General features: G+C 39.5%; 1 protein-coding gene across 1 annotated transcript in view; it reads left to right on the top strand.

Moving 5' to 3' along the window:
* KDM5A (lysine demethylase 5A) overlaps positions 1-11,191 on the top strand; it is a 93,698-nt gene that overhangs the window by 70,007 nt on the left and 12,500 nt on the right. The window contains exons 23-24 of the mRNA XM_042991539.1: positions 2,890-3,441; positions 4,263-4,406. Coding sequence (XP_042847473.1) covers positions 2,890-3,441; positions 4,263-4,406 — 696 coding nt within the window. The remainder of the gene's footprint in view (positions 1-2,889; positions 3,442-4,262; positions 4,407-11,191) is intronic.

Below are 11,191 nucleotides of genomic sequence, written 5' to 3' on the forward strand. Positions count from 1 at the left end.
TCTCTCCGCATCCTCACCAACATGTTGCCTGAGTTGTTAATTTTAGCCATTCTGACAGGTGTGAGGTGGTTTCTCATTGTGGTTTTGATTTGTATTTCCCTGATGATGAGTGATGTTGAGCATTTTTTCATGTGTTGGATGGCCATTTGGATGTCTTTGGAGAAGTGGAGAAGTGTCTATTCATGTCTTTTGCCCATTTCTTCATTGGATTATTTGCTTTTTGGGTGTTGAGTTTGATAAGTTGTTCATAGATTTTGGCTACTAACCCTTTATCTGATGTGTCATTTGCAAATACCTTCTATTCCCTTGGTTGCCTTTTAGTTTTGCTGATTGTTTCCTTCGCTGTGCAGAAGCTCTTTATTTTTAATTTTTATTTTTTTATTAAAAAAATTTTTTTTAATGTTTATTTATTTTTGAGAGAGAGAGAGAGATACATACAGAGCATGAGCAGGGGACGGGTCAGAGACAGAGAGAGACACAGAATCTGAAGCAGGCTCCAGGCTCTAAGCCATCATCATAGAGTCCGACACGGGGCTCGAACCCACAAACGCAAGATCATGACCTGAGCCGAAGTCAGATGCTTAACCAACTGAGCCACCCAGGCACCCCAGAAACTTTTTATTTTGATGAGGTCCCAATAGTTCATTTTTACTTTTGTTTCCCTTGTCTCCAGAGACGTATTGAGTAAGAAGTTGCTTTGGCCAAGGTCAAAGAGGTTTTCGTCTGCTTTCTCCTCTAGGATTTTGATGGCTTTCTGTCTTGCATTTAGGTCTTTCATCCATTTTGAGTTTATTTTTGTGTATGGTATAAGAAAGTGGTCCAGGTTCATTTTTTTGCATGTCGCTGTCCAGTTTTCCCAGCACCACTTGCTGAAGAGACTGTCTTTACTCCATTGAATATTCTTTCCTGCTTTGTCAAAGATTAGTTGGCCATACGTTTGTAGGTCCATTTGTGGGTTCTCTGTTCTGTTCCGTTGATCTGAGTGTCTGTTCTTGTGCCAGTACCATACTGTCTTGATGATTACAGCTTTGTAATGTAGCTTGCATTCTGGGATCATTTTTTGTATTTGTAATCAAAGTTTATCATTTTGCTCCCTCCCTAAAATTGTCTTTTCCATATCTCTGTTCGTTATTATTGTTTTAATAGTTGTCTAATATTCCTTCAAATTGTCCATGATTTGCTGAACAGTTCTCTGATACATCAAATATTTTGATTGTTCTAAGTATTTACTCTTATGGATAATATAAAGTGAACTTCTTTGTAAAGCCTTTTCCTTTTTTCAGATTATTTTCCTATACTTGACTCTTAGGAATAGGATTACTGGGTTAGAATTTAATAGCATTTAATACTGTGCTTTTAAAAGGAATTGTATCTATTTAATTTTTTTAAGTTCATTTATTTTGAGAGAGAGAGAGAGCACATGCACAAACGGGAGAGGGTCAGAGAGAAGGAGAGACAGAATCCCAAGCAGGCTCTGCAACATCAGTGCAGAGCCCGATGTGGGGCTTGAACCCACAAACAGTGAGATCATGACTTGAGCGGAGATTAAGCATCAGACGCTTAACAGACTGTGCCACCCAGGTGTCCCTTTATCCATTTAATGATTCCAGCTACTATTTAAAATATCTCCCTTCTCTTTGTAGCATTCATAGTATAGTGAGTGCTCAAAATATTTGTAGCTAATTAGAATGATGGGTGTTTTTGTTTTTGTTTTTTGAGAGGGGGGTACAAGTGAGGGAAGAGCAGAGAGAGAAGGAGAGAGAGAGAGAATCCCACAAGGGGTCGAAAGAAAGAGGGAGAGGGAGAGAGAAGTGGGGCTCACTCAAAGTGGGGCTTGTGCTCACCCAAAGCGGGGCTCGAGCTTACCTGAAGCAGGGCTCAAACTCAAGAACTATGAGATCATGACCTGCGCCGAAGTCAGATGCTTAACCTACTGAGCCACCCAGACACCCCAAGAATGATAGATATTTTTGGAGAGGAGGAGGAAAGTGTGAAGAAGACTAGGAGCCTGAGGTTGTAAAGAGAAATAAAAAATGAGTTTGGGCAATATGTAACAGCAGGGAATTACATACATTAAGTCACTTGATATGGCTGTTTCTGCCTACAAATGATCTTGTTTTGAGGCCAGTGGAAATGATTTATTAGCAAATCTGCCTAACAAATCCGTCCTGCCAGATTGATAGGACTGGAAATTATTTCAGAATTGTTTCAAAGCTACCATAGTTTAAAAAAGAAAATGTACTGACAGTGTTCATGATAATTAAATTTTGTTTGCTTTTACTTACTTTTTAAAAGTGAGTTACATAAAATCTTGTTATAATTGGTCATCACGCTTTGTTATTCTACTTCTACATGAGTTGGAGAAGCTGTTAAGAAAGAAAAGTTGATTTGTATAGAAATTATCCCCCCAGGGAAGGAATATTTATTGACTACTTACCTTGTGCAAGATACCAAATTAGGCACTTTCATGTATTATCTTACTTAATCCTCAAAACAACAAAACGAGATTGGTTGGTATTCTCATTTTTCAGAAAACTGAGATTCATAAAACTTGTGCCCAGATCATTAGTCTAGATGTCCAAGAGCCAGGCTTCATGCCCACGTTGCCTGACTCCAGGGCATATTATCTTTCCTATTGCACCCTATAGAAAAATTCAAAGTACTCTACTGATAAACATTGTCAAATATGGTAGCACTCTGCTCATTTCACAAATGAAGAATGTACCCAAATTATGGGAAATGATTGACAACTGATTTTTTTTTTTTTTAAAGGACAGTGGTTTGTTACAATGAGGGCACAATGTGGAGATGATCCCTCAGCTTTGAGGATTTGTCATTTTTGGAGTATTTTGCCGTGACTCCTTTTAATTAAATGTTCGTTGTATACAGGTGGCAGTTTTCAAAGAACGGGAGCAAAAAGAGATCGAAGCCATGCATTCCCTCAGAGCAGCCAACCTAGCCAAGATGACAATGGTGGACCGCATAGAAGAAGTAAAATTTTGTATTTGTCGCAAGACAGCCAGTGGGTTTATGCTACAGTGTGAGCTCTGCAAAGACTGGTTCCATAACAGCTGTGTTCCCCTTCCTAAATCAGGCTCCCAAAAAAAAGGATCTAGCTGGCAGGCTAAAGAAGTAAAATTCCTTTGCCCTCTTTGTATGCGGTCTCGAAGGCCAAGGCTAGAGACTATTCTATCACTCCTGGTATCCCTTCAGAAGTTACCTGTACGTTTGCCAGAAGGAGAGGCCCTGCAGTGTTTGACAGAACGTGCTATGAGTTGGCAAGATAGAGCACGGCAGGCCCTAGCCACAGATGAACTGTCCTCTGCCCTAGCCAAACTGTCCGTGTTGAGCCAGCGTATGGTGGAACAGGCAGCTCGAGAAAAAACTGAAAAGATCATCAGTGCAGAACTCCAGAAAGCAGCTGCCAATCCAGACTTACAGGCAAGTTTAGGATTTACTTTCTTTTTTTATTTCATGGGATTATATTTGTCACTGTATAAATAGTAAATCAAATATATGTTACTGGCTGATGAGGAAAATAACAGTAAGTTGCCAGTAGCCATGTTATCAATAACACCTTTCTATATATAACTGTAGAATTTTCTTCAGATATATATCTAGGTAATTTTAGTGAACTAGTACCTGGAAATATCATTGAGATGGACCTTGGCATCATAACCAAATAATTTAATCTGTACTAACTGTTGAACTTTATTGACCACTTAGCAAGTTCATTACATTTTGTTGATATTTTTTAATTTTTTATTTTATTTTTAATTTATTATTTTTTAAATGTTTATTTTTGAGAAAGAGAGAGAGAGAGACAGAGGTGAGCCAGGGGAGGGGCAGGGAGAGAGACACAGAATCTGAAGCAGGTTCTAGGCTCTGAGCTGTCACTATGGAACCTGGTGCAGGGCTTCAATTCAGAAATCATGAGATCATGATCTGAGCTGAAGTCGGATTCTTAACCAATTGGCCTACCCAGGCGCCCCATTAACGTTTATTTATTTATTTTGAGAGAGAGAGCGAGCGAGCAGGGGATGGGTAGAGAGGAGATAGAGAATCCTAAGCAGATTTTGCCCTGTCAGCCTGGAGCCTGATGCAGGGCTCAGTCCCACAAACTGTGAGATCATGACCTGAGCTGGAACTAAGAGACACTTAACCAACTAAACCACCCAGGAGCCCTACATTTTGGTGCATATTAATTACCAATGTTTATTTAGTATGTTGCTCTGTTCATCTTGGAATTTTTTGTTGTTTAGGGACACCTACCTAGTTTCCAGCAGTCTGCTTTTAACCGGGTGGTGAGCAGTGTATCATCTTCTCCTCGACAAACAATGGACTATGATGATGAAGAAACAGATTCTGATGAAGACATTCGGGAGACCTATGGCTATGACATGAAGGTAACTAATGGACAGGCTCTCTGAGTGCATACCCGATCACTGGGCTTGTTAAAAAAAGTTGTTGAACACTGATGTTTCCACTGAAAGTGGAAGAGAAAGTAGTCATCTATTTATACTGGATTTATGGTGTTACCATTTTTTCAAAGCCCTCAAAAATATAGGTTGATGAAATAATTTTCTTTCTCTTTTCTCTTTTCTTTTTCTTTCTTTCCCTTTCTCTTTCTTCTTTCTTCTTTCTATTCTTTGGAAACAGTTTTTTTTTTTTTTTTTTTTTTTTTTAAGGATGGAATTTTTGAAAGATCTGTATTTTCCTTACCTTATAACTCCTTATGGCTTAGAAGGACTAGAAACATTATACATACAGATTACTAAAAGTTTTTATGGTTTATTTCAGTATTTCGTTCCCTTTGGGTTGTTAAAGTCTGTGTAGTTATGTTTTAAGAATCCCATTCTAACTGTGCTTTGAGTCTTTTTGCTCTGATCTCTCATCTGGTGATGCTAGATAAAATGTCCTATTTTTTTTTTTTAATTTTTTTTTTGACGTTTATTTATTTTTGAGACAGAGACAGAGCATGAACAGGGGAGGAGCAGAGAGAGAGGGAGACACAGAATCTGAAACAGGCTCCAGGCTCTGAGCTGTCAGCACAGAGCCTGACGCGGGGCTCGAACTCACGGACCGTGAGATCATGACCTGAGCTGAAGTCAGACGCTTAACCGACCAAGCCACCCAGGCGCCCCAAAATGTCCTATTTAAAGATGAGTTATACTTGGGCCCATGGTTCAGATTTGCAGAGTCACAGCTGCAGCTAGAATAAGTTATTTGCCCTCAGTGTGGTTATTTTGATAATGACACCACACTGGTTTTGGCAAGTTTGTTTTGTGTTGGATTTTTACTATTTTGTGTCAGGCCCAAGTCCTTTGTCTTTTACCAAGTAATAACATCATGATCTAGGCAGAAACTCTGCCAGGTTACAGTTAACCCATTGATCTGTTTTATATTAGCCTTGTTGAACTGTTTAGAATTTATGTCTGTAACCAGGGAGTTCATACTCTGATGTGTGAAAAGGCGAGGTTGCCTTTTTTCCCCCTACGCCATAGCTATCTTTTGTTTGTCCTTTCAGTGTATAAATCAGGTAGGTCACTTCATTCTTAGAGCATTAATATCATCAACTTTAAATTTTTTTTTTTTTTTTAACGTTTATTTATTTTTGAGACAGAGAGACACAGAGCATGAACGGGGGAGGGGCAGAGAGAGAGGGAGACACAGAATCAGAAGCAGGCTCCAGGCTCTGAGCCATCAGCCCAGAGCCCGACGCGGGGCTCGAACTCACGGTCCGTGAGATCATGACCTGAGCTGAAGTCGGACGCTCAACCGACTGAGCCACCCAGGCGCCCCTTCATCAACTTTAAAGTCATAGGATAGGGGCACCTAGGTGGCTCAGTCGGTTAAGCATCTGACTTCAGCTCAGGTCACGATCTCACAGCTTGTGAGTTCAAGCCCCGTGGCAGGCTCTGTGCTGACAGCTCGGAGCCTGGATCCTGCTTTGGGTTCTGTGTCTCCCACTCTTTGACCCTCCTCTGCTCATGCTCTGTTTCTCTCTGTCTCTGTCTCTCTCTCTCTCAAAAATAAATAAAAACATTAAAAGAAAATTAAAAAAAAATCATAGGATATAAAATTAAAACTATCCATCATAGATGCTTATAAATGATCTGTTGGAAAATATTTTTCTCAAGATAAAAATGCATCTTGGGGACATTTTAATGAGAGAATTTTTAGTTTTAGGAATTAAAGACTTGAGCAAAGTTGAAACTTGAATTAGCTTGTTAAGGTTCTGAGCACCTCGTTACTCTGAAGTTAATGACATTCTTTGCTTACGAAGTTGTATAGGTTGACTAGGAGCAGCTGAAAGGGAATGTGGCCCATGCCACAAAGAAGTTAGTACTAGAATTGCCAGTTTACCATAGCTTGGAGGCCTTTGATAACTGGGTTGTTATCTTTCTAGCACATTAAGTATCAACCAGTGCTCTAGAATTGCTGAATGGGGTGGACTTTGTTTGGAAGCAGATTGGTAACCTATGAAAACAAAACATCAAAAGTATTAGATGATTTTAAGGCTAGGGATCAAACCTGTGGTTTGATATGTTTGTACAGACTAGTCTTTTTTGCAAAATTTCTACAGTGGTGTTAGCTTATGGACTCTTCTTTGGTAGGGAAGACTTACAATATGAATCATGAATTTATAGTGTTGGCGATATATTTGACAATGTAGAAAAATAGCAGAATGGTAGGTGGCAAGATTTGGGGTAATTTTCAAGGTCACATTCACCTTGATGTAGGTATCTCTGCATTAAAAAAAAATTAAACTCTTGAGTATTTTCTCATGGAACAAGCACTTCCTGTGTAATTAAAATTTTATTTGCCAATTTATTTACAATTAGCTTGGTGATTTGTGACCATGAATTCATCTTTAAAATAATTTAAATTTAGTATGTTTGCTTGAGGGAGAGCCTCTTACTGGTTGAGGAAGAAGAGTAGGTAATTACATAGAAAACTAAAATCAGTCATTTGATCTTAGTTATCATAGTATCTAATTTGTGCTTTGCATTATTGGATTACTTCATTTGCATGTAATATCCTGTAATCACCACTGAATCACTGAGTAGCAATTTAAGAAAATCATTACTTAGGAAAATATATATTTAATGAAGCAAAATTTGTCATGGATCTTTTGTGTTTGTGTCTGGCATAACCTTTGCGTATTCACGTGATTAATTCCTTTTTTTTTTTTTTCCCCTTAAGTTTATTTATTTTAAGAGAGAGTACGCAAGCATGGGAGGTGGTAGAGAGAATCCCAAGCAGGTTCAGTGCTATCAGCACAGAACCCGACATGGGGCTCGATCTCATGACTGTGAGATCATGACCTGAGACGAAATCAAGAGTTGGATGCTTAACTGACTGAGCCGCCCAAGTGCCCCTCTTTTCTAACTCTCCCCCTTTTTTTTTTAATAATTTTTTTAATGTTTATTTATTTTTGAGACAGAGACAGCAAATGAACAGGGGAGAGGCAGAGAGAGAGGGAGACACAGAATCTGAAACAGGCTCCAGGCTTTGAGCTGTCAGCACAGAGCCCGACGTGGAGCTCGAACCCACAAACCATGAGATCATGACCTGAGCTGAAGTGGGGCGCCTAACCGACTGAGCCACCCAGGCGCCCCCACCTTTTTTTTTTTAACGTTTATCTATTTTTGAGAAAGAGAGAGAGACCGTGAGTGGGGAAGGGGCAGAGAGAGAGGGAACACAATCCAAAGCAGGCTCCAGGCTCTGAGCTGTAAGCACAGAGTGCAATGTAGGGCTCGAACTCACAAACCGTGAGATTGTAACCTGAGCTGAAGTTGGACGCTTAACTGACTGAGCCACGCAGGTGCTCCTTTTTAATCCTTGGGTGGCTTGAGCTTTGGTGGAAAGACTCAATTTTTTTGTATTTAAAATATGTCTCTTGTAGATAGCATATATATAGAGGGTCCTTTCTGGACTGTAATTCTACATATATATGCATTCATAAAATACAGAGTTAAGTCTTGTTTTTTGTGTTTTGTTTTTAAAGTAATATTACAATCTCTGTCTTTTCATTGGTAGTGTTTAGTCTATTTTCTTTTTTTTAGTCCATTTTTCATTTAACATAGTTGTTGACATGATTGTGTTTAAGTTGATCATCTTGCTGATTTTTTATTAATCTCTTGTTTTTGTTCCTGTGTTCCACTTTTCATGCCTTCTTTGGGTTAATTAAAAAAAAATTTAATGTTTCATTTCCATTATTGACTTCTTACCTTACACCTCTTTTTGTTTGTTTTCAGTGATTGTTCGAGGGCTAAAAATGTCTTTATCTTACCTAAGTCAGTATTGTACATATTCACATTTCATGCATCACCTTGGGGAAGTAATTTTTTTAAAAACCTCTTTTTAGCTATCATTATTTTCCATCATTGTTTTCTTTTTCTTTTTTTTTTTTTTTAATTAAAAACATTGTTTTAGTGTTTAGTTTTTGAGAGAGACACACACACACAGATAGACCATGAACGGGGGAGGGGCAGAGAGAGAGGGAGACACAGAATCAGAAGCAGGCTCCAGGCTCCAGGCCGTCAGCACAGAGCCTGATGTGGGCTCAAACTCAATGAACCGCAATATCATGACCTGAGCCGAAGTCAGATGCCTAACTGACTGAGCCACCCAGGTGCCCCTCCATCATTATTTTCTGATCACTGTCCTTTCCATTTTGAAATCTTAACAGAAAGTTCCGTGTATGAGTTATAATGAAATGAGTAGAATCAAAGTCAGGAAAGACAATTCTAGTCAGTGAGAAGAAGCATCTGGGAACTAAAGCGGGGGTGCACTAAAGTATTCTTCCATCTGATGGTTTTTAGAAATTAAATTTTTGAATAGGGAAGATGACTGTAAACTGCTATTCCTAAATTCTCAGTGAGTGACATTGTCTTTTAGAATTCTCTTATAAGGGGTGCCTGGGTGGCTTGGTCGGTTAAGCATCCGACTTCGGCTCAGGTCATGATCTCGCAGTCCGTGAGTTTGAGCCCCGCATCGGGCTCTGTGCTGACAGCTCAGAGCCTGGAGCCTGTTTCAGATTCTGTGTCTCCCTCTCTCTGTGACCCTCCCCCGTTCATGTTCTGTCTTTCTCTGTCTCAAAAATAAAATAAGCGTTTAAAAAAAAAAAAAAAAGAATTCTCTTATAAAACCTTTTAAGTGTCCTATTTAATTAAGGATAGTCTCATGATCTTCCTCTTGTCCACTGTACAAAGAGAATCAGGCAGGTGTTGTGCTAGTCTTTAAGCTGTGGTCTCTCGTCTCCTTTTTGTTTTTAAATTTATTTATTTATTTTGAGAGAGAAAGGAGGGGCCGAGAGAGAGGAAGAGAGAGAATCCCAAGCAGGGTCTGCACTGTCAGCACAGAGCCCAGTGTGGAGCTCGAACCCACGAACCTATGAGATCATGACCTGAGTTGAAATCAAGAGTCGGATACTTAACAGACTGAGCCCCCCAGGCACCCCTGTGGTCTCTCATCTCCTAACTCACTCTTCTGTACTCTGCTTTGTGATGCTGGGGATGGGACTCTACACTAGGGGTTTCTAAACTTTTTCTGTAATGTGTATATATTAACACACATTAATATACAATTAGATAAATAACACACATAAAGCTTAGTAAATATTTTAGACTTTGTAAGCCACATGTGGTCTTTATTGCATATTCTTTTTTTCCCCCCACAACTCTTTAAAAATATAGACTATTCTTAGTTCTTACTCCATACAAAAAGTGAGCTGCCAACTGGGTTGCAATATGCCAACCAACTCCTGCTCTACACATTTGTTTTCTGCCTACTGCCTTCCTTCTGCCAATAAGAGGACATTAGAGAATATTAAAAGGCCTGGACAGTAAGAAGGGACATGATCTTTCCCCTGTTTTAGCCTCCATTTGTGTCATCTCTGAATTGCATGCTTTTTTTCCCCCTTCTTTTTTTACTCTGGCATCGGGAACTGGTTCCAATTTGTGGTTGTTTTTTTTCACATCCCTGAAACCAACCACATCATGTTCCATTAGAGATAGCAGAACTAACTGGCCAGCACTTCCTTCTCAGAGGTATGGGTCCCAACTCCACAGGGCTCCTTCTCTGAGCTTTGTTACCTCAAGCTCTAGGGTTGGCACCTCTCTCTTGGTGTTAGCTTGGTGTTTCCATTTTGCCTTTTCAGCCTTTAATATACATCTAACCAGTTCACTTTATTAAATTATCCTTGCTGAAATACCTGTGATTTCTGTCTTACTGATTGTTCATTAAAGCTGTACATGTGAGCTTCTGGAAACGAACTACAGGGGAATCTGAGAACCAACTAGAGCTGTCAGAAGTATATAATTTGAATGTTGTCAGTGAGGCTTTTTGTTGCAAGAGCAATTGATAAGCTTCTAGGTTTGAGAACCTTTAGAGAGGATTAAATGTTTTTTTAAGTTTATTTATTTATTTTGAGAGAGAGAGAGAGAGAGAGTACGTGAGTGATCACCAGCAGGGGAGGGGCAGAGAGAGAGTGCAAGAGAGAGAATCCCAAGCAGGCTCCATGCTATAAGTCAATGCAGGGCTCGATCCCACAAACCATGAGATCATGGCCTGAGCCAAAATCAAGTTGGACCCCTGACTGAGCCACCCAGGTGCCTCCTGGATTAAATGATTTGTGTCCTTAAGACGCCATGTCTAAACCTTTCTTCCCCTCCTAAGTCCATTTTAAGTGTCAAGATTGTCTAACTTGGTATAGGAGTTTTTATGAGATGTAGACTGTAGAAGGTAGATTATTTAATAGTACCTTTTTTTTTTTTTTTTAATGTTTGAGAGAGAGACATGGAGCACAAGCAGGGGAGGGGCAGAGAGAGAGGGAGACACAGAATTCGAAGCAGGCTCCAGGCTCTGAGCTGTCAGCACAGGGCCCAACGTGGGATTGAACCCATGAACTGTGAGATCATGACCTGAGCCGAAGTTGGATACTTACCTGATTGAGCCACCCATGCTCCCCTAATAGTAATTTTCTTGAGGTTTATTATCTCTGTGGATTATTTTTGAGCTTTACTCATTTCCTTTTGGCTTGAAACTGTAATCATTACTGTTTTTCCTCCCAGTGGGCATTTTCTGTCCTATTTAATACTATGTATCTAATTTTACAATTGTATTTTTAGTATATTACAAAGCCTGCATTTAGATCTTTGTCACAGGGTAAATTAAGTGGTTCTAA

This window comes from Panthera tigris, chromosome B4 (assembly GCF_018350195.1).
Source record: "Panthera tigris isolate Pti1 chromosome B4, P.tigris_Pti1_mat1.1, whole genome shotgun sequence".
Lineage (NCBI taxonomy): Eukaryota > Metazoa > Chordata > Mammalia > Carnivora > Felidae > Panthera > Panthera tigris.